A 21674-nucleotide genomic window follows, 5' to 3' on the forward strand; every position below is an offset into this window, starting at 1 on the left:
CCTCCTCCGCGCCACCAGGTTTAGCCGGAACTCCAGCGTGGCTGCTGCTACCTGCTCCTCGTGGCTGCGGGGAGTCCGTCACCCCGCAGGTGGCTCCTCGCTGACCCACTCGACATTGGTTGTTCCGGTTGGGATGCGGCCGTCCGTGTCGCTGGTGGCCTTCTGAAGCCGCCACCTCCTCTGCTTCAGCCGCGGATCTTCGATCAGCTCGACGTCGCTGTCGGAGCTGATCACCGGATCGGGCTTTCCTCGCCTCAAGATTTGCCGCGAGGTTCGGGTAGGCCGTGTGGTTGACCATCCTTGCCCCGGGCAAGACCTCTCGGCCGGCTGGCGGGCAGCCATCGCTTTCCGTGCGTCGCTCCTTGTTACTCTGGTGCTCATGGTGGTGTTCTCGCTAAATGACCGTCTGCCGCCGGCCGTTCCTTCCTCGACACCTCGGTTCTAAGCTTTCGTCTTTGCTCGGTACCGCTATTTCTTCCAGCCTCCCTCCTTTTACATTCCGTTTTTACGGTACAGCTCTCTGATCTGTGCCGTCCTCCCCTTCCTTTGGCGGACTATCGCTGGAAATTTTACTTTCAGTCATCTCCGAGCGTTTGGACGTTCCGGTCTGATGGTTGTGTCTTTTCCGTCCTCCAGTTGTTTTTTTTTTTTGCTTTCCCTTGAGATATTCTTGTATTCCCTCCTTCGTATCCTGGAGTCTCCTTGGAGTTATTTCTTGACCCTTTTATCTGTGTTCTTTGAGAGTCCTTGGAGCTATCCTTGGGTTCCTTCCTTGTATTCCTGAGCATCCTTGAAATTATCCTCGGCCTATTTTCCTTGTATCCTTTGGCCATCCTTGGAGCTATCCTTGGACCCTTTCGTAGTATCTTTTGAAACTCTTTGACACTTTATTATTGCCTTTTGTCTAACATATCTGCTTGTGGCTGCTCCTATGTGTTCTGTGTTTGTTATTGTTTCAGCTCGCTCACGTAGATGGTCCTCTCTTTTTTTGTGTTCACGTACCGTATTTTGCAGATTACTGGTGACGCAAAATCCGTGACCTGGTAAGGTCCGTCGTATCTTGGGGCCAACTTTGCTGCGAACCCCTCGGCCGCCTTTGACAAATGATGTTCCTTGGCCCACACGACGTCCCCCACCGCTGGTGTCCATTGTCTCCTCCTTAGGTTGTAATGCCTAGCCTGATCCTGGGAGGCTCTCTTCAGATTCTGCCTTACAATCTCGAAGATTTCCCCGAGTTTGTTTGCCTTCCCCCCTGGGGTCTCAGTGGGTCGTCCTGTTCCCAAGGTCTCTCTGTCGTATAGGGCGCTCGGTAGTAATAAACGCCGGCGTGTATCCTGTGGATTCCGAAACACTCGTATTTACTGCCAGCATGATCTCAGCATGATCTCGTCCCAGTTTCTCTGATCCTGCCCTGTGAATTGCGCTATCATCGTCTTCACGGTCCTGTTTGCTCTTTCTGTCGGGTCTTCTTGCGGGGTATATGGAGCCGTGAACTGTTGCTTGGCTCCCATCTCGGTCAGAAATCTCTTGAAGATTTTGCTGTTGAACTGTACTCCGTTGTCCGTTATGACTATCTTCGGGACCCCAAACCTTGCGATGATGCGCTCTCTGAACGCTTTCTTTAGGGACTCGGCCGTCGCGCTCCGCAGCGGCACCAATTCAGTCCACTTGGAGAACTTGTCTATCAGCACCAGCAGCATTTGGTTGCCGTGTTTTGAACGCGGCAGGGGTCCGACGAAGTCTGCGCATACTGTTTCCTACGGTTCCTCTGGCACCTGCGCTAGCATTTTCCCAGCTGCCTGCATCTGATTCGGCTTGAATCTGATACATTTCTCGAACCCTCTTACGTGGGCTCGAGCGTCTCGATGCATGCCTGGCCAGTAGTACCGGCTTGCCAGACGTGCTATTGTCCTTCTGCTTCCTACATGGCTAGCTGTCGGTGAGTTGTGGTTCTCTTTCAGCACCGCTTCTCGTAGAGCTTTCGGGACGCACATCTTCCACGTCGCGACATCCTCACTGCCTGTTCTGTGTGGAATGTTCCTGTAGAAGGTGTCTCCCTCCTTTACGTGGTCCGGGTACTTTTGTGGCTGGGTTCTAATCTTTCCGCGCATGTCCTGAATCCAGATGCATGCTGCGGAGGCTTCCGCCGCCGATGTCTCCTTGATCCCCCGCAGTGTTACTGGTAGTGGCTGCCTTGATAATGCGTCTGCCACCACATTGAGTTGTCCCTTCCTGTACGCTATTTCGAAGTCATACTGCTGCAACTCCAGGGCCCATCTGGCGATCCTTCCTGAAGGGCTCTCGATGCTGTTGAGCCACTTCAGTGCCATGTGGTTCAGCTACCACCTTGAAGTGGTACCCTTCCAAATATGGCTTCAGTTTCCGGATCGCCCAGACTATTGCCAAACACTCCTTCTCGGTCGTGGAGTAGTTTTTTTTCAGCCCCGTTAAGCGTTCGGCTTGAGTAAGAGATCACCTTTTCGCCACGTTCAGTTTCCTGGGTCAAATGGCCCCAATACCGTAATCACTTGCGTCCGTTTGCAGGACAAATGGTTTTTCAAAATCCGGGCACGCCAGTAGGGGTCTGCCACCAGCCTGGCCTTTACCTCTTCGAATGCAGACTGATGTTGCAGTGTCCACACCCACTTGTTGCCCTTGCGCAGCAGATCGTTGAGAGGTTTGACTATTTTTGCGAAGTCAGGTACAAATCGCCGATACCATGATGCTACTCCCAGGTACTGTCGGAGCTCTCTAACTGTTGACGGCGGCTCTTATTCGGCGACGGCTGCTACCATTTCCGGATCCGTGCCTATTACGTCGCTAGTCACTCTATGACCCAAATAAAGCAGCTCCTTCTTGAAAAACTGACATTTTTCCGGGTTCAATCTCAGATTAGCGTCTTTCAGCCGCCGGAATACTTCTTTCAAGTTTGCCTTGTGCTCTTCTAGTGTGCGTCCGATCACTATGATATCGTCCTGGTACGCAAATGAGTGCGGCGACATGTCGGGACCAATTACCCGGTCCAACATCCGCTGGAAGGTCGCAGATGCCGAATGGAGTCCAAACGGCATTACTCTCCACTGGAATAAGCCCTTTCCGGGCACTGTATCGATTTGGTGTTGATCTGTCCCGTCTTCTTCCTAACCATCACGATGGGAGAGCTGTATGGGCTGGTTGAGTGCTCTATGCATTCCATTTGGAGTAGCTCGTCCACCTTCGCATTGATCTCCCCTTGAACTTTCGGGTTCTTGGGGTAGTATCGCTGTTTTATTGGTTTGTCGTCCTTCATCGTTATTTGATGCTCTGCCATGTTCGACGTTCCTGTCATGGTTTTGAAACTGGCTAGCTCTCCCTCCAGGAACTTCGCTGTGTCGTCGTACTCTGTTTCCTGTTGTACGACTGCTACCGATAGCCTCTCCTCGAGCCACCCATTGTGTCGGTTCCTGGCCGGTATTATCACCTCGTGTCCAGACCACCTTATCTCGGTTCCGACTTGAGTTAGAAAGTTCCATCCTAACACCAATGAATCCACTACCCCTGGTAGTATCAGCAGACTCGTTGCGGCGGTGAAAATTTGTCATTTCTCCGTGTCTCCTGGCTATCTGTCTCCTCGCATCTTCTGCACGTGACCTGCGTTGGTGGTGACGACTTTGCCTTTGAGAACTTGTTTTCTTGGGCGAACTCGTTCCGCTCCTTTTCCAGTTCTTCGTATTTATCGGCTAATAGCATCAACGTGTCCAGGTCCGGCACTTTGTACGCCCTTAAAAAGTTCCTTAGGCTTGGGGTGCAGTTTTCCTTTATGTTCTTTAAGGTGTCTCTCGCAGAATAGTTTAGAGGCCTCGACATCGTCTGCATGTCGATCGTGTAGTCTTTAAATGACTCACTGAAACCCTGCTTTCGTTGCCTGACCTGATCCGACAGCCTTGTGAAGAAATTTCTCGGCAGAAAGTAAAGATGAAAGCTCTCTCTCTCTGAATGACCACTCTCGGACTTGTTTAGCGACCCTTGCATAATCCGCTTGGCTGTGTTTAGAGGTCAGCACCGTTGTCTTTCTGCCCTGGCTTGACTCTCTCCTGGGAGCCTCCCTTTGCAAGTTGTCGACGCTCAAGCCTGTTACTAGGTTATCCCCTTCAGCGTTAGTTAGCGTGATACTCGGGCTGATTCTGTCGTAATATGTGGCTTCCAACTCAGCCCAGATGTCGGCAAGTTGTGGGTCGTTCTCTGTCTCGGAGTAATACTCCGACAGTGTCCACCTCATGTCCTCTAATCTTCCGTCCAGGGCGACATTAAGTCTTTGTGCGACCTGGGGGAAGTCCTCCTTCTGAAGGCGGTAAATCCACTTCTTTCCCATTCTGTTTATTTTGCTTTCACCGCTGGGACAATCACTTTGGGCGCCAGATGTAACGAGCTGATTTGTTTGCTTTCGGCTCGCTACGGTATTTGTGCGGCTAGTTCAGTAGATTGTGTGTGTTCGTCCCACCAAATTTATATAAACGTGACCGTCTGCGAGCTGCTCCTAACAGGGTGGCTGTACGTCTTGACTTCTGTGCTGGATTCGTGGGCATACGCCGATCTCTCCCTTCTGATTCGTGACTTCTCTCCCTTCTGGCTCGCTACTCTCAGGGTTTCGTTGCGCCGCTCCTGGACTTCTCTCCATACTGGCTCGCTACTCTCGGGGTTCTGTTGCGCCGCTCCGGGACTTCTCTTCCTTCTGGCTCGCTACTCTCGGGGTTCTGTTGCGCCGCTCCGGGACTTCTCTCCCTTCTGGCTCGCTACTCTCGGGGTTCTTTCGCGCCGCTCCGGGACTTCTCTTCCTTCTGGCTCGCTACTCTCGGGGTTCTGTTGCGCCGCTCCGGGACTTCTCTCCCTTCTGGCTCGCTACTCTTGGAGTTCTTTCTTGGACTTCTCTCCCTTGTGGCTGATCGCGCCAGGACCTGCTCAACTGCACTTTGCGCACTGGGCTCACGCCGGGATACGTCCGCATAGTGCTTGGGCAAGGTACACTGGACTCGACAGGCTTACCCCCGAGCTCACAATTTCAAGTCGTCGGCTTTCACTGCTCTAAGTCTAGTAGACCCTCCAGGCGTAACGCCAGGACTTCGTTGGCAGGAAAGAACAGATGCCTTGACTTAGCCGTGTGGTGCCTCCTTAGACCTCAGCCACCTGTGTCTCTGTTCGGAGATTCCTAGTAATCCCAATCCCGAACGTCTCGACGTGACAATCTTGCTCCTTGTAGGCTCCCACGGCGCTGCTTCCGACGACTCGCCCTGGTGTGGCTCCCTCGTAGTTTGGTTGGTTGGTGTTCGTTCGACTGCTTGTCTTAACTCTTGATGATCGTACTCGACTGATGCTCTCGGATGACTGATCTCGACTGAGTGATCCCGCTGCCTGTGCCCTGCGGGTTTATATAGGACCTCTGAGAACCGTTATTTCTCTTTTGCTCACGGCCCGCCGAAACTCGCCACACCGGGTCCAAAGTCCATGGCTCCTGTTTGACCCTCTTGTCCTTCACGCATTGCTTCCTGCCGCCGTCCAGCCTGATGTTGACGTCCCGCTGATTCCGGTGATTCATATGGCATCGCCCACCAAGTCTCCGCTCTCTCTTTCTCCATTATTGGTCTACGAACCCTCTTGCTCGCCAAACTCTATCTCTCTCCAAACTTTATTGTCTCCAAACTCTTGTACTCTCCAAACTACCACGTTATCCAAGCTCTCACTTTCTCCAAACTCTCACGTTCTCCAACTCTCACGCTCTCCGTCCTCGATCTCCAAACTCTCTCGTTCTCCGTCCTCGATCTCCAAACTCTCACGTTCTCCAACTCTCACGTTCTCCAACTCTCACGTTCTCCAACTCTCACGTTCTCCAACTCTCACGTTCTCCAACTCTCACGTTCTCCAACTCTCACGTTCTCCAACTCTCACGTTCTCCAACTCTCACGTTCTACGTCCTCGATCTCCAAACTCTCTCGTTCTCCGTCCTCGATCACCAAACTCTCTCGTTCTCCGTCCTCGATCTCCAAACTCTCACGTTCTCCAACTCTCACGTTCTCCGTCCTCGATCGCCAAACTCTCTCGTTCTCCGTCCTCGATCTCCAAACTCTCTCGTTCTCCGTCCTCGATCACCAAACTCTCTCGTTCTCCGTCCTCGATCTCCAAACTCTCACGTTCTCCAACTCTCACGTTCTCCGTCCTCGATCGCCAAACTCTCTCGTTCTCCGTCCTCGATCTCCAAACTCTCTCGTTCTCCGTCCTCGATCTCCAAACTCTCACGTTCTCCAACTCTCACGTTTTCCGTCCTCGATCTCCAATCTCTCTCGTTCTCCAATCGCTCTTCGTCGCGCCGCCACTACGCGAATCCGCCGCGTACCTGGTGAGCGGCCGGCCATCTGCTGCTGGGATTTGTGTGGAGTTATTCAACTCCTCACATGCCCCCTCACTTCGGGAAAGATTTAAGAAATATCAGCGCTCTCACTCTCCGGCATTCCCTTGTATATCCTAGCCCTTGAGTCATAGCGCACCTCGTTCCGGTTCCCTCGGTGCTCCCTCGACGTTCCCTCGATGCTTTCAACCCTGTTACGTTTTCACAGCGCCGGTCGGCCTCCGCATGGCAACTTTAAATCCCCCGCGCCGATCCTCCATCTGTTCCCACTGGGCACCGATACTAATCGGCTATCGATACCCAGAGGGCCTGCTCACGATATCAATATCGCAGGTGCGGCGTTGCCACTTGCTCGCCGCGATGTTCCTCATCACCGATATTTCCATTTTTCTTGTGCCCATCGATCGCACTATCGTCCAGTGCCAATCGACCGCCTATCGAGGCGCCCCCTTCCCTGTCATCTGGTGATTCTGCAAAATTTGCGACTTCTCAAGGTGAGTTTCAATTTCCTTTTCCCACTTTCGTTCCTATCCTTTCTGCGACTTTCCTTCACTTTCATCCTTCATTCGCCCTCAGCTGGCTGACCCGGCTCCACGCGGACCCCTTCGAGAGCGGGCGCGAAGAGGACTTAGCATTGGCTTCGCAGCGGGTAAGTCAGCTGGAGTTTTGTCTATGCCTCCGCCCTAACCCTTTCCCTTCGTTTCAGGTTGCTGCCATGTATGCCCCCTTCTTCTTTATGCTTTCAGCCGCGTTCCCGCCTCCTCCGGTCCTTAGCTTCTGAGTGTTAAGTTTTCAACATTTTATTCACGGATTCATCTCGGTCTGCTCCACAAAAACGCTCATGCCCGCGAGCCCCAGCCTCACGTGCGCCAGCCTCATGTGCGCCAGCCTCACGGCGTCCGCCGTTCCTGACCCACACGCTGCGCCTGCCGCCCAGGTTGCGAGCCTCGCGCAACGCCAGTTCCTCCGCGATACCTGCGGGCCATTCCTGCTGCGGGACTCCAAGCCATAGCTGGCCTTCCGGCGCCGACATCGTCCGCGCCAACTAAGGACGCGCCGCCGATTCGGACACCACGGGCGCCGAATGTTGCCGCTTCAAACTTGGCCTTCCACCTCCCGTCGGTTCCGGCCATTTCCACGGCCCCCGCTCCTGAGGCTCCGCCGCGTTTCGTGTCCCTGCCGGTGTCGTTGGCCCAGTACCTGGCGTCGATGGTCGCGTACTCGGTGTCGGCGGGGTCCACAGGTCCGGCCGGCCACGGGTCCTAGGATCCAGCAGGCTCACCCGAGGTCCAGTCTCCTCCCAGGTCCGGAGCTCATCCAACGTTGCTTCTTCTCCGCGGGGCCCTCCGGCCACGTCTAGACAGCCGTCTGTTGCCGCCACCTCACGCCTTCGGCCACGAACGTCCGCACGCTATGGGTCAAGTGCGCCGCCGCGATGTCCGTTCGGACGTGGTGTCCTACCGGGTCTCCGGGTTGGTACTGTGGCGTGTCCGGCGCAGGTGCGACTCTGCCGCCGGCGGCCGTTCGAACCTCGGCGTGGGTGGCTGCGCGGGTCTCCATCGGGGAGATTCCCCGCCGCGCCTCGTCGGTGGTGGTGGCGTATCAGGTTGCGGCGGTGGTGGCCATCGGGGAAGGAGCGCCTCGCCTTCCGGTGAGGGTGGTCTCGTCGGCGACCCCTCGTTCCGCGGCACCTCCGGCAGCCAGCCCGGCGGAGAGGCAGCCCGAACGACGGCCTCCTCCTGGGGCGGCACCCACGGTTCGGCGATATACCTCGGAGTGGGTGGGCATGCCGGCTCCTCCCACAGCTGCTGCTCCTCTTCCTCGGCTCGTCGCAAACGGGCTGCCATTCAGGGTCCTCCTACATCTCTCGCAGCCGCGCTTCCTCCGTCCTCCTCCGCGCCACTAGGTTTAGCCGGAACTTCAGCGTGGCTGCCGCTACCTACTCCTCGTGGCTGCGGGGAGTCCGTCGCCCCGCAGGTGGCTCCTCGCTGACCCACTCGACATTGGTTGTGCCGGTTGGGATGCTGCCGTCCGTGTCGCTGGTGGCCTTCTGAAGCCGCCACCTCCTCTGCTCCAGCCGCGGATCTTCGATCAGCTCGATGTCGCTGTCGGAGCTGATCACTGGATCGGGCTTTCCTTCGGGTAGGCCGTGTGGTTGACCATCCTTGCCCCGGGCAAGACCTCTCGGCCGGCTGGCGGGCAGCCATCGCTTTCCGTGCGTCGCTCCTTGTTACTGTGGTGCTCATGGTGGTGTTCTCGCTAAATGACCGTTTGCCGCCGGCCGTTCCTTCCTCGACACCTCGGTTCTAAGCCTTCCGCTTTGCTCGGTACCGCTATTTCTTCCAGCCTCCCTCCTTTTACATTCCGTTTTTACGGTACAGCTCTCTGATCTGTGCCGTCATCCCCTTCCTTCGGCGGACTATCGCTAGAAATTTTACTTTCAGTCATCTCCGAGCGTTTGGACGTTCCGGTCTGATCGTTGTGTCTTTTCCGTCCTCCAGTTGTTTTTTTTTTGCTTTCCCTTGAGATATCCTTGTATTCCCTCCTTCGTATCCTAGAGTCTCCTTGGAGTTATCCCTTGAACCTTTTATCTGTGTTCTTTGAGAGTCCTTGGAGCTATCCTTGGGTTCCTTCCTTGTATTCCTGAGCATCCTTGAAATTATCCTCGGGCTATTTTCCTTGTATCCTTTGGCCATCCTTGGAGCTATCCTTGGACCCTTTCGTAGTATCTTTTGAGACTCTTTGACACTTTATTGTTGCCTTTTGTCTAACATATCTGCTTGTGGCTGCTCCTATGTGTTCTGTGTTTGTTATTGTTTCAGCTCGCTCACGAAGGTGGTCCTCTCCTTTTTTGTGTTCACGTACCGTATTTTGCAGATTACTGGTGTCGCAAAATCCGTGACCTGGTAAGGTCCGTCGTATCTTGGGGCCAACTTTGCTGCGAACCCCTCGGCCGCCTTTGACAAATGACGTTCCTTGGCCCACACGACGTCCCCCACCGCTGGTGTCCATTGTCTCCTCCTTAGGTTGTAATGCCTAGCCTGATCCTGGGAGGCTCTCTCAAGATTCTGAGTTTGTTTGCCTTCTCCCCTGGGGTCTCAGTGGGTCGTCCTGTTCCCAAGGTCTCTCTGTCGTATAGGGCGCTCGGTAGTAATAAACGTCGGCGTGTATCCTGTGGATTCCGAAACACTCATATTTACTGCCAGCATGATCTCAGCATGATCTCGTCCCAGTTTCCCTGATCCTACCCTTCCAAATATGGCTTCAGTTTCCGGATCGCCCAGACTATTGCCAAACACTCCTTCTCGGTCGTTGAGTAGTTTTTTTTCAGCCCCGTTAAGCGTTCGGCTTGAGTAAGAGATCACCTTTTCGCCACGTTCAGTTTCCTGGGTCAAATGGCCCCAATACCGTAATCACTTGCGTCCGTTTGCAGGACAAATGGTTTTTCAAAATCCGGGCACGCCAGTAGGGGTCTGCCACCAGCCTGGCCTTTACCTCTTCGAATGCCGACTGATGTTGCAGTGTCCACACCCACTTGTTGCTCTTGCGCAGCAGATCGTTGAGAGGTTTGACTATTTTTGCGAAGTCAGGTACAAATCGCCGATACCATGATGCTACTCCCAGGTACTGTCGGAGCTCTCTAACTGTTGACGGCGGCTCTTATTCGGCGATGGCTGCTACCATTTCCGGATCCGTGCCTATTACGTCGCTAGTCACTTTATGACCCAAATAAAGCAGCTCCTTCTTGAAAAACTGACATTTTTCCGGGTTCAATTTCAGATTAGCGTCTTTCAGCCGCCGGAATACCTCTTTCAAGTTTGCCTTGTGCTCTTCTAGTGTGCGTCCGATCACTATGATATCGTCCTGGTACGCAAATGAGTGCGGCGACATCTCGGTACCAATTACCCGGTCCAACATCCGCTGGAAGGTCGCAGATGCCGAATAGAGTCCAAACGGCATTACTCTCCACTGGAATAAGCCCTTTCCGGGCACTGTAAATGCAGTTACTGCCTGCTGCTTTCCTTCAGCGGGATTTGCCAGTAGCCATCCTTCAGGTCCAAGCTGTTTATGTACCGTGCCTCTCTCAGCTGGTCGAGGATATAATTTATTCGAAGCATCGGGTAGGCATCCTTTATCGATTTGGTGTTGATCTGCCTCAAGTCGACGCACAGTCTCCACTTGCCCGTCTTCTTCTTAACCATCACGATGGGAGAGCTGTATGGGCTGGTTGAGTGCTCTATGCATTCCATTTGGAGTAGCTCGTCCACCTTCGCATTGATCTCCCCTTGAACTTTCGGGTTTTGGGGTAGTATGGCTGTTTTATTGGTTTGTCGTCCTTCATCGTTATTTGATGCTCTGCCATGTTCGACGTTCCTGTCATGGTTTTGAAACTGGCTAGCTCTGCCTCCAGGAACTTCGCCGTGTCGTCGTACTCTGTTTCCTGTTGTACGACTGCTACTGATAGGCTCTCCTCGAGCCACCCATTGTGTCGGTTCCTGGCCGGTATTATCACCTCGTGTCCAGCGCACCTTATCTCGGTTCCGACTTGAGTTAGAAAGTTCCATCCTAACACCAATGAATCCACTACCCCTGGTAGTATCAGCAGACTCGTTGCGGCGGTGAAAATTTGTCATTTCTCCGTGTCTCCTGGCTATCTGTCTCCTCGCATCTTCTGCACGTGACCTGCGTTGGTGGTGACGACTTTGCCTTTGAGAACTTGTTTTCTTGGGCGAACTCTTTCCGCTCCTTTTCCAGTTCTTCGTATTTATCGGCTAATAGCATCAACGTGTCCAGGTCCGGCACTTTGTACGCCCTTAAAAAGTTCCTTAGGCTTGGGGTGCAGTTTTCCTTTATGATCTTTAAGGTGTCTCTCGCAGAATAGTTTAGAGGCCTCGACATCGTCTGCATGTCGATCGTGTAGTCTTTAAATGACTCACTGAAACCCTGCTTTCGTTGCCTGACCTGATCCGACAGCCTTGTGAAGAAATCTCTCGGCAGAAAGTAAAGATGAAAGCTCTCTCTCTCTGAATGACCACTCTCGGACTTGTTTAGCGACCCTTGCATAATCCGCTTGGCTGTGTTTAGAGGTCAGCACCGTTGTCTTCCTGTCCTGGCTTGACTCTCTCCTGTGAGCCTCCCTTTGCAAGTTGTCGACGCTCAAGCTTGTTAGTAGGTTATCCCCTTCAGCGTTAGTTAGCGTGATACTCGTGCTGATTCTGTCGTAATACATGGCCTCCAACTCAGCCCAGATGTCGGCAAGTTGTGGGTCGTTCTCTGTCTCGGAGTAATACTCCGACAGTGTCCACCTCATGTCCTCTAATCTGCCGTCCAGGCGACATTAAGTCTTTGTGCGACCTGGGAAGAGTCCTCCTTCTGATGGCGGTAAACCCACTTCTTTCCCATTCTGTTTATTTTGCTTTCACCGCTGGGACAATCACTTTGGGCGCCAGATGTAACGAGTTGATTTGTTTGCTTTCAGCTCGCTACGGTATTTGTGCGGCTAGTTCAGTAGATTGTGTGTGTTCGTCCCACCAAACTTATATAAACGTGACCGCCTGCGAGCTGCTCTTAACAGGGTGGCTGTACGTCTTGACTTCTGTGCTGGGTTCGTGGGCATACTTCTCTCCCTTCTGGCTCGCTACTCTCGGGGTTTCGTTGCGCCGCTCCTGGACTTCTCTCCCTTCTGGCTCGCTACTCTCGGGGTTCTGTTGCGCCGCTCCGGGACTTCTCTTCCTTCCGGTTCGCTACTCTCGGGGTTCTGTTGCGCCGCTCCGGGACTTCTCTTTCTTCTGGCTCGCTACTCTCGGGGTTCTGTTGCGCCGCTCCGGGACTTCTCTCCCTTCTGGCTCGCTACTCTTGGAGTTCTTTCCGGGACTTCTCTCCCTTGTGGCTGATCGCGCCAGGACCTGCTCAACTGCACTTGGCACACTGGGCTCACGCCGGGATACGTCTGCATAGTGCTTGGGCAAGGTACACTGGGGCTCGACAGGCTTACCCCCGAGCTCGCAATTTCAAGTCGTCGGCTTTCAGTGCTCTAAGTCTAGTAGACCCTCCAGGCGTAACGCCAGGACTTCGTTGGCAGGAAAGAACAGATGCCTTGACTTAGCCGTGTGGTGCCTCCTTAGACCTCAGCCACCTGTGTCTCTGTTCGGAGATTCCTAGTAATCCCAATCCCGAAAGTCTCGACGTGACAATCTTGCTCCTTGTGGGCTCCCACAGCGCTGCTTCCGACGACTCGCCCTGGTGTGGCTCCCTCGTAGTTTGCTTGGTTGGTGTTCGTTCGACTGCTTGTCTTAACTCTTGATGATCGTACTCGACTGATTCTCTCGGATGACTGATCTCGACTGAATGATCCCGCTGCCTGCGCCCTTCGGGCTTATATAGGGCCTCTGAGAACCGATATTTCTCTTTTGCTCACGGTCCGCCGAAACTCGCCACACCGGGTCCAAAGTCCATGGCTCCTGTTTGACCCTCTTGTCCTTCACGCATTGCTTCCCGCCGCCGTCCAGCCTGATGTTGCCGTCCCGCTGATTCCGGTGATTCATATGGCATCGCCCGCCAAGTCTCCGCTCTCTCTTTCTCCATTATTGGTCTCCGAACCCTCTTGCTCGCCAAACTCTATCTCTCTCCAAACTCCCTTGTCTCCAAACTCTCTTACTCTCCAAACTACCACGTTCTCCAAGCTCTCACTTTCTACAACTCTCACGTTCTCCAACTCTCACGCTCTCCGTCCTCGATCTCCAAACTCTCACGTTCTCCAACTCTCACGTTCTCCAACTCTCACGTTCTACGTCCTCGATCTCCAAACTCTCTCGTTCTCCGTCCTCGATCTCCAAACTCTCCCGTTCTCCGTCCTCGATCTCCAAACTCTCACGTTCTCCAACTCTCACGTTTTCCGTCCTCGATCTCCAAACTCTCTCGTTCTCCGTCCTCGATCTCCAAACTTTCACGTTCTCCAACTCTCACGTTTTCCGTCCTCGATCTCCAATCTTTCTCGTTCTCCAATCGCTCTTCGTCGCGCTCTTCTTCCCTCGGTGCTCCCTCGACGCTTTCAACCTTGTTACGTTTTCACAGCGCCGGTCGTCCTCTGCATGGCAACTTTAAATCCCCCGCGCCGATCCTCCATCTGTTCCCACTGGGCACCGATACTAATCGGCTATCGATACCCAGAGGGCCTGCTCAAGATATCAATATCGCAGGTGCGGCGTTGCCACTTGCTCGCCGCGATGTTCCTCATCACCGATATTTCCATTTTTCTTGTGCCCATCGATCGCTTTATCGTCCAGTGCCAATCGACCGCCTATCGAGGCGCCCCCTTCCCTGTCATCTGGTGATTCTGCAAAATTTGCGACTTCTCAAGGTGAGTTTCAATTTCCTTTTCCCACTTTCGTTCCTATCCTTTCTGCGACTTTCCTTCACTTTCATCCTTCATTCGCCCTCAGCTGGCTGACCCGGCTCCACGCGGACCCCTTCGAGAGCGGGCGCGAAGAGGACTTAGCATTGGCTTCGCAGCGGGTAAGTCAGCTGGAGTTTTGTCTATGCCTCCGCCCTAACCCTTTCCCTTCGTTTCAGGTTGCTGCCATGTATGCCCCCTTCTTCTTTATGCTTTCAGCCGCGTTCCCGCCTCCTCCGGTCCTTAGCTTCTGAGTGTTAAGTTTTCAACATTTTATTCACGGATTCATCTCGGTCTGCTCCACAAAAACGCTCATGCCCGCGAGCCCCAGCCTCACGTGCGCCAGCCTCATGTGCGCCAGCCTCACGGCGTCCGCCGTTCCTGACCCACACGCTGCGCCTGCCGCCCAGGTTGCGAGCCTCGCGCAACGCCAGTTCCTCCGCGATACCTGCGGGCCATTCCTGCTGCGGGACTCCAAGCCATAGCTGGCCTTCCGGCGCCGACATCGTCCGCGCCAACTAAGGACGCGCCGCCGATTCGGACACCACGGGCGCCGAATGTTGCCGCTTCAAACTTGGCCTTCCACCTCCCGTCGGTTCCGGCCATTTCCACGGCCCCCGCTCCTGAGGCTCCGCCGCGTTTTGTGTCCCTGCCGGTGTCGTTGGCCCAGTACCTGGCGTCGATGGTCGCGTACTCGGTGTCGGCGGGGTCCACAGGTCCGGCCGGCCACGGGTCCTAGGATCCAGCAGGCTCACCCGAGGTCCAGTCTCCTCCCAAATCCGGGGCTCATCCACCGTCGCCTTCTCATCCGCGGGGCCCTCCGGCCACGTCCAGACGGCCGTCTGTTGCCGCCACCTCACGCCTTCGGCCACGAACGTCCGCACGCTATGGGTCAAGTGCGCCGCCGGGATGTCCGTTCGGACGTGGTGTCCTACCGGGTCTCCGGGTTGGTACTGTGGCGTGTCCGGCGCGGGTGCGACTCTGCTGCCGGCGGCCGTTCGAACCTCGGCGTGGGTGGCCGCGCGGGTCTCCATCGGGGAGATTCCCCGCCGCGCCTCGTCGGTGGTGGTGGCGTATCAGGTTGCGGCGGTGGTGGCGAACGGGGTGGGAGCGCCTCGCCTTCCGGTGAGGGTGGTCTCGTCGGCGACCCCTCGTACCGCGGCACCTCCGGCAGCCAGCCCGGCGGAGAGGCAGCCCGAACGTCGGCCTCCTCCTGGGGCGGCACCCACTGTTCGGCGACATACCTCGGAGTGGGTGGGCATGCCGGCTCCTCCCACAGCTGCTGCTCCTCTTCCTCGGCTCGTCGCAAACGGGCCTGCCTTTCAGGGTCCTCTTCCATCTCTCGCAGCCGCGTTTCCTCCGTCCTCCTCCGCGCCACCAGGTTTAGCCGGAACTCCAGCGTGGCTGCTGCTAACTACTCATCGTGGCTGCGGGGAGACCGTCGCCCCGCAGGTGGCTCCTCGCTGACCCACTCGACATTGGTTGTGCCGGTTGGGATACGGCCGTCCGTGTCGCTGGTGGCCTTCTGAAGCCGCCACCTCCTCTGCTTCAGCCGCGGATCTTCGATCAGCTCGATGTCGCTGTCGGAGCTGATCACTGGATCGGGCTTTCCTTCGGGTAGGCCGTGTGGTTGACCATCCTTGCCCCGGGCAAGACCTCTCGGCCGGCTGGCGGGCAGCCATCGCTTTCCGTGCGTCGCTCCTTGTTACTCTGGTGCTCATGGTGGTGTTCTCGCTAAATGACCGTTTGCCGCCGGCCGTTCCTTCCTCGACACCTCGGTTCTAAGCCTTCCGCTTTGCTCGGTACCGCTATTTCTTCCAGCCTTTACTTTCAGTCATCTCCGAGCGTTTGGACGTTCCGGTCTGATCGTTGTGTCTTTTCCGTCCTCCAGTTGTTTTTTTTTTGCTTTCCCTTGAGATATCCTTGTATTCCCTCCTTCGTATCCTAGAGTCTCCTTGGAGTTATCCCTTGACCCTTTTATCTGTGTTCTTTGAGAGTCCTTGGAGCTATCCTTGGGTTCCTTCCTTGTATTCCTGAGCATCCTTGAAATTATCCTCGGGCTATTTTCCTTGTATCCTTTGGCCATCCTTGGAGCTATCCTTGGACCCTTTCGTAGTATCTTTTGAGACTCTTTGACACTTTATTGTTGCCTTTTGTCTAACATATCTGCTTGTGGCTGCTCCTATGTGTTCTGTGTTTGTTATTGTTTCAGCTCGCTCACGAAGGTGGTCCTCTCCTTTTTTGTGTTCACGTACCGTATTTTGCAGATTACTGGTGTCGCAAAATCCGTGACCTGGTAAGGTCCGTCGTATCTTGGGGCCAACTTTGCTGCGAACCGCTCGGCCGCCTTTGACAAATGATGTTCCTTGGCCCACACGACGTCCCCCACCGCTGGTGTCCATTGTCTTCTCCTTAGGTTGTAATGCCTAGCCTGATCCTGGGAGGCTCTCTTCAGATTCTGCCTTACAATCTCGAAGATTTCCCCGAGTTTGTTTGCCTTCCCCCCTGGGGTCTCAGTGGGTCGTCCTGTTCCCAAGGTCTCTCTGTCGTATAGGGCGCTCGGTAGTAATAAACGCCGGCGTGTATCCTGTGGATTCCGAAACACTCGTATTTACTGCCAGCATGATCTCAGCATGATCTTGTCCCAGTTTCTCTGATCCTGCCCTGTGAAATGCGCTATCATCGTCTTCACGGTCCTGTTTGCTCTTTCTGTCGGGATCTCTTGCGGGGTATATGGAGCCGTGAACTGTTGCTTGGCTCCCATCTCGGCCAGAAAACTCTTGAAGATTTTGCTGTTGAACTGTACTCCGTTGTCCTTTATGACTATCTTCGGGACCCCAAACTCGGCCGTCGCGCTCCGCAGCGGCACCAATTCAGTCCACTTGGAGAACTTGTCTATCAGCACCAGCAGCATTTGGTTGCCGTGTTTTGAGCGCGGCAGGGGTCCGACGAAGTCTGCGCATACTGTAGCCTACGGTTCCTCTGGCACCTGCGTTAGCACTTTCCCAGCTGCCTGCATCTGATTCGGCTTGAATCTGATACATTTCTCGAACCCTCTTACGTGGGCTCGTGCGTCTCGGTGCATGCCTGGCCAGTAGAACCGGGTTGCCAGACGTGCTATTGTCCTTCTGCATCCTACATGGCCAGCTGTCGGTGAGTCGTGGTTCTCTTTCAGCACCGCTTCTCGAAGAGCTTTCGGGACGCACATCTTCCACGTCGCGACATCCTTACTGCCTGCTCTGTGTGGAATGTTCCTGTAGAAGGTGTCTCCCTCCTTTACGTGGTCCGGGTACTTTTGTGGCTGGGTTCTAATCTTTCCGCGCATGTCCTGAATCCAGCTCATTGCTGCGGAGGCTTCCGCCGCCGATGTCTCCTTGATCCCCCGCAGTGTTACTGGTAGTGGTTTCCTTGATAATGCGTCTGCCACCACATTGAGTTGTCCCTTCCTGTACGCTATTTCGAAGTCATACTGCTGCAACTCCAGGGCCCATCTGGCGATCCTTCCTGAAGGGCTCTCGATGCTGTTGAGCATCCGGCCACGGGTCCTAGGATCCAGCAGGCTCACCCGAGGTCCCGTCTCCTCCCAAATCCGGGGCTCATCCACCGTCGCCTTCTCATCCGCGGGGCCCTCCGGCCACGTCCAGACGGCCGTCTGTTGCCGCCACCTCACGCCTTCGGCCACGAACGTCCGCACGCTATGGGTCAAGTGCGCCGCCGGGATGTCCGTTCGGACGTGGTGTCCTACCGGGTCTCCGGGTTGGTACTGGGGCTTGTCCGGCGCAGGTGCGACTCTGCCGCCGGCGGCCGTTCGAACTTCGGCGTGGGTGGCCGCGCGGGTCTCCATCGGGGAGATTCCCCGCCGCGCCTCGTCGGTGGTGGTGGCGTATCAGGTTGCGGCGGTGGTGGCGACTGGGGAGGGAGCGCTTCGCCTTCCGGTGAGGGTGGTCTCGTCGGCGACCCCTCGTACCGCGGCACCTCCGGCAGCCAGCCCGGCGGAGAGGCAGCCCGAACGCTGGTGGCCTTCTGAAGCCGCCACCTCCTCTGCTTCAGCCGCGGATCTTCGATCAGCTCGACGTCGCTGTCGGAGCTGATCACCGGATCGGGCTTTCCTCGCCTCCAGATTTGCCGCGAGGTTCGGGTAGGCCGTGTGGTTGACCATCCTTGCCCCGGGCAAGACCTCTCGGCCGGCTGGCGGGCAGCCATCGCTTTCGTGCGTCGCTCCTTGTTACTGTGGTGCTCATGGTGGTGTTCTCGCTAAATGACCGTTTGCCGCCGGCCGTTCCTTCCTCGACACCTCGGTTCTAAGCCTTCCGCTTTGCTCGGTACCGCTATTTCTTCCAGCCTCCCTCCTTTTACATTCCGTTTTTACGGTACAGCTCTCTGATCTGTGCCGTCTTCCCCTTCCTTCGGCGGACTATCGCTGGAAATTTTCCTTTCAGTCATCTCCGAGCGTTTGGACGTTCCGGTCTGATGGTTGTGTCTTTTCCGTACTCCAGTTGTTTTTTTTTTGCTTTCCCTTGAGATATCCTTGTATTCCCTCCTTCGTATCCTGGAGCTATCCTTGGGTTCCTTCCTTGTATTCCTGAGCATCCTTGAAATTATCCTCGGGCTCTTTTCCTTGTATCCTTTGGCCATCCTTGGAGCTATCCTTGGACCCTTTTCCTCGCTTCCTTCGGGTATCCTTGGAGCTAACCTTGGACCCTTTTCCTCGTGTCCTTTGGGTATCCTTGGAGCTATCCTTAGACCCTTTTCATCGTGTCCTTTGGGTATCCTTGGAGCTATCCTCGCACCCTTCTCCTCGTGTCCTTTGGGTATCCTTGGAGCTATCCTTGGACCCTATTCTCCGTGTCCTTCGGGTATCCTTGGAGCTATCCTTGGACCCTTTCGTAGTATCCTTTGAGACTCTTTGACACTTTATTGTTGCCTTTTGTCTAACATATCTGCTTGTGGCTGGCCGTATGTGTTCTGTGTTTGTTCTTATTTCAGCTTGCTTACGTGGATGGTTCTCTCTTTTTTGTGTTCACGTACCGTATTTGGCAGATTACTGGTGACGCAAAATCCGTGACCTGGTAAGGTCCGTCGTATCTTGGGGCCAACTTTGCTGCGAACCGCTCGGCCGCCTTTGACAAATGATGTTCCTTGGCCCACACGACGTCCCCCACCGCTGGTGTCCATTGTCTCCTCCTTAGGTTGTAATGCCTAGCCTGATCCTGGGAGGCTCTCTTCAGATTCTGCCTTACAATCTCGAAGATTTCCCCGAGTTTGTTTGCCTTCCCCCCTGGGGTCTCAGTGGGTCGTCCTGTTCCCAAGGTCTCTCTGTCGTATAGGGCGCTCGGTAGTAATAAACGCCGGCGTGTATCCTGTGGATTTCGAAACACTCGTATTTACTGCCAGCATGATCTCAGCATGATCTCGTCCCAGTTTCTCTGATCCTGCCCTGTGAAATGCGCTATCATCGTCTTCACGGTCCTGTTTGCTCTTTCTGTCGGGATCTCTTGCGGGGTATATGGAGCCGTGAACTGTTGCTTGGCTCCCATCTCGGCCAGAAAACTCTTGAAGATTTTGCTGTTGAACTGTACTCCGTTGTCCTTTATGACTATCTTCGGGACCCCAAACCTTGCGATGATGCGCTCTCTGAACGCTTTCTTTAGGGACTCGGCCGTCGCGCTCCGCAGCGGCACCAATTCAGTCCACTTGGAGAACTTGTCTATCAGCACCAGCAGCATTTGGTTGCCGTGTTTTGAACGCGGCAGGGGTCCGACGAAGTCTGCGCATACTGTAACCTACGGTTCCTCTGGCACCTGCGTTAGTATTTTCCCAGCTGCCTGCATCTGATTCGGCTTGAATCTGATACTTTTCTCGAACCCTCTTACGTGGGCTCGTGCGTCTCGATGCATGCCTGGCCAGTAGTACCGGGTTGCCAGACGTGCTATTGTCCTTCTGCTTCCTACATGGCTAGCTGTCGGTGAGTCGTGGTTCTCTTTCAGCACCGCTTCTCGTAGAGCTTTCGGGACGCACATCTTCCACGTCGCGACATCCTTACTGCCTGCTCTGTGTGGAATGTTCCTGTAGAAGGTGTCTCCCTCCTTTACGTGGTCCGGGTACTTTTGTGGCTGGGTTCTAATCTTTCCGCGCATGTCCTGAATCCAGCTGATTGCTGCGGAGGCTTCCGCCGCCGATGTCTCCTTGATCCCCCGCAGTGTTACTGGTAGTGGTTTCCTTGATAATGCGTCTGCCACCACATTGAGTTGTCCCTTCCTGTACGCTATTTCGAAGTCATACTGCTGCAACTCCAGGGCCCATCTGGCGATCCTTCCTGAAGGGCTCTCGATGCTGTTGAGCCACTTCAGTGCCATGTGGTTCAGTTACCACCTTGAAGTGGTACCCTTCCAAATATGGCTTCAGTTTCCGGATCGCCCAGACTATTGCCAAACACTCCTTCTCGGTCGTGGAGTAGATTTTTCCAGCCCCGTTAAGCGTTCGGCTTGAGTAAGAGATCACCTTTTCGCCACGTTCAGTTTCCTGGGTCAAATGGCCCCAATACCGTAATCACTTGCGTCCGTTTGCAGGACAAATGGTTTTTCAAAATCCGGGCACGCCAGTAGGGGTCTGCCACCAGCCTGGCCTTTACCTCTTCGAATGCCGACTGATGTTGCAGTGTCCACACCCACTTGTTGCCCATGCGCAGCAGATCGTTGAGAGGTTTGACTATTTTTGCGAAGTCAGGTACAAATCGCCGATACCATGATGCTACTCCCAGGTACTGTCGGAGCTCTCTAACTGTTAACGGCGGATCCGTGCCTATTACGTCGCTAGTAGTAGGTAGTATCGCTGTTTTATTGGTTTGTCGTCCTTCATCGTTATTTGATGCTCTGCCATGTTCGACGGTCCTGTCATGGACTGCTCTGCCTCCATGAACTTCGCTGTGTCGTCGTACTCTGTTTCCTGTTCTACGACTGCTACTGATAGCCTCTCCTCGAGCCACCCATTGTGTCGGTTCCTGGCCGGTATTATCACCTCGTGTCCAGCGCACCTTATCTCGGTTAGAAAGTTCCATCCTAACACCAATGAATCCACTACCCCTGGTAGTATCAGCAGACTCGTTGCGGCGGTGAAAATTTGTCATTTCTCCGTGTCTCCTGGCTATCTGTCTCCTCGCATCTTCTGCACGTGACCTGCGTTGGTGGTGACGACTTTGCCTTTGAGAACTTGTTTTCTTGGGCGAACTCGTTCCGCTCCTTTTCCAGTTCTTCGTATTTATCGGCTAATAGCATCAACGTGTCCAGGTCCGGCACTTTGTACGCCCTTAAAACGTTCCTTAGGCTTGGGGTCCAGTTTTCCTTTATGATCTTTAAGGTGTCTCTCGCAGAATAGTTTAGAGGCCTCGACATCGTCTGCATGTCGATCATGTAGTCTTTAAATGACTCACTGAAACCCTGCTTTCGTTGCCTGACCTGATCCAACAGCCTTGTGAAGAAATCTCTCGGCAGAAAGTAAAGATGAAAGCTCTCTCTCTCTGAATGACCACTCTCGGACTTGTTTAACGACCCTTGCATAATCCGCTTGGCTGTGTTTAGAGGTCAGCACCGTTGTCTTCCTGTCCTGGCTTGACTCTCTCCTGTGAGCCTCCCTTTGCAAGTTGTCGAAGCTCAAGCTTGTTACTAGGTTATCCCCTTCAGCGTTAGTTAGCGTGATACTCGGGCTGATTCTGTCGTAATACATGGCTTCCAACTCAGCCCAGATGTCGGCAAGTTGTGGGTCGTTCTCTGTCTCGGAGTAATACTCCGACAATGTCCTCCTCATGTCCTCTAATCTGCCGTCTAGGGCGACATTAAGTTTTTGTGCGACCTGGGCGAAGTCCTCCTTTTGAAGGCGGTAAATCCACTTCTTTCCCATTTGCTT

General features: G+C 54.6%; 6 protein-coding genes across 10 annotated transcripts in view; all 6 read right to left on the reverse strand.

The window, feature by feature from the left end:
• The window catches only part of LOC127011708 (uncharacterized), a 95052-nt gene that overhangs the window by 51869 nt on the left and 21509 nt on the right, over window positions 1-21674 (reverse strand). The window contains exon 2 of one of the 2 annotated variants that reach the window (XR_007764969.1): window positions 18320-18510. The exons of the other annotated variant lie outside the window; for it this stretch is intronic. The gene's annotated coding sequence lies outside the window, so the exon portion shown is untranslated. Of the gene's footprint in view, window positions 1-18319; window positions 18511-21674 lie in introns of those variants that run through there. 2 annotated transcript variants of the gene reach the window in all.
• LOC127011709 (uncharacterized) overlaps window positions 1-21674 on the reverse strand; it is a 28490-nt gene that overhangs the window by 6208 nt on the left and 608 nt on the right. Inside the window, exons 2-3 of one of the 4 annotated variants that reach the window (XR_007764972.1) lie at window positions 9283-12285; window positions 769-1040 (exon numbers count right to left, since the gene is read on the reverse strand). Coding sequence is in view for 1 of the 4 variants with exons in the window: in XM_050889745.1 (XP_050745702.1) it covers window positions 10384-11013 (630 nt within the window). In the remaining 3 variants the exon portion in view is untranslated. Of the gene's footprint in view, window positions 1-768; window positions 1041-9018; window positions 12286-21674 lie in introns of those variants that run through there. The other 3 variants (XR_007764973.1, XR_007764971.1, XM_050889745.1) reach the window with 3 other exon arrangements.
• The window catches only part of LOC127011707 (cylicin-1-like), a 92365-nt gene continuing 70927 nt past the window's right edge, over window positions 237-21674 (reverse strand). Inside the window, exon 2 of the mRNA XM_050889742.1 lies at window positions 237-434. The gene's annotated coding sequence lies outside the window, so the exon portion shown is untranslated. The remainder of the gene's footprint in view (window positions 435-21674) is intronic.
• Window positions 7425-8226, reverse strand: LOC122818740 (nascent polypeptide-associated complex subunit alpha, muscle-specific form-like). Its single transcript, XM_044093837.2, has 2 exons — window positions 7841-8226; window positions 7425-7767 (listed from the first exon to the last, which is right to left on the reverse strand). The coding sequence occupies exons 1-2, from the start codon at window positions 8224-8226 to the stop codon at window positions 7425-7427; spliced, it is 729 nt and encodes a 242-aa protein (XP_043949772.2).
• On the reverse strand, window positions 14291-15111 carry LOC127011689 (nascent polypeptide-associated complex subunit alpha, muscle-specific form-like). Its single transcript, XM_050889694.1, has 2 exons — window positions 14777-15111; window positions 14291-14657 (listed from the first exon to the last, which is right to left on the reverse strand). The coding sequence occupies exons 1-2, from the start codon at window positions 15109-15111 to the stop codon at window positions 14291-14293; spliced, it is 702 nt and encodes a 233-aa protein (XP_050745651.1).
• LOC127011690 (uncharacterized) lies at window positions 17514-17975 on the reverse strand. The gene has a single exon (XM_050889695.1). The coding sequence runs from the start codon at window positions 17973-17975 to the stop codon at window positions 17514-17516; it is 462 nt and encodes a 153-aa protein (XP_050745652.1).

The sequence above is a fragment of the Drosophila biarmipes genome, unplaced genomic scaffold (genome assembly GCF_025231255.1).
Source record: "Drosophila biarmipes strain raj3 unplaced genomic scaffold, RU_DBia_V1.1 ptg000005l, whole genome shotgun sequence".
In the NCBI taxonomy this organism is placed as follows: Eukaryota; Metazoa; Arthropoda; class Insecta; order Diptera; family Drosophilidae; genus Drosophila; species Drosophila biarmipes.

Bases quoted from the DNA above. Each gene is read 5' to 3' on its own strand.
- LOC127011689 (XM_050889694.1), bottom strand. From the start codon at position 15,111: ATGGAAGAGGACCCTGAAAGGCAGGCCCGTTTGCGACGAGCCGAGGAA. The intron at 14,658-14,776 runs GTTCGAACGGCC...CTTGACCCATAG, and splicing joins GCGCGGCCACCCACGCCGAG to CGTGCGGACGTTCGTGGCCG.
- LOC127011690 (XM_050889695.1), bottom strand. From the start codon at position 17,975: ATGGCTGCCCGCCAGCCGGCCGAGAGGTCTTGCCCGGGGCAAGGATGG.
- LOC122818740 (XM_044093837.2), bottom strand. From the start codon at position 8,226: ATGGCAGCCCGTTTGCGACGAGCCGAGGAAGAGGAGCAGCAGCTGTGG. The intron at 7,768-7,840 runs GTAGGACACCAC...TCGTGGCCGAAG, and splicing joins AGTACCAACCCGGAGACCCG to GCGTGAGGTGGCGGCAACAG.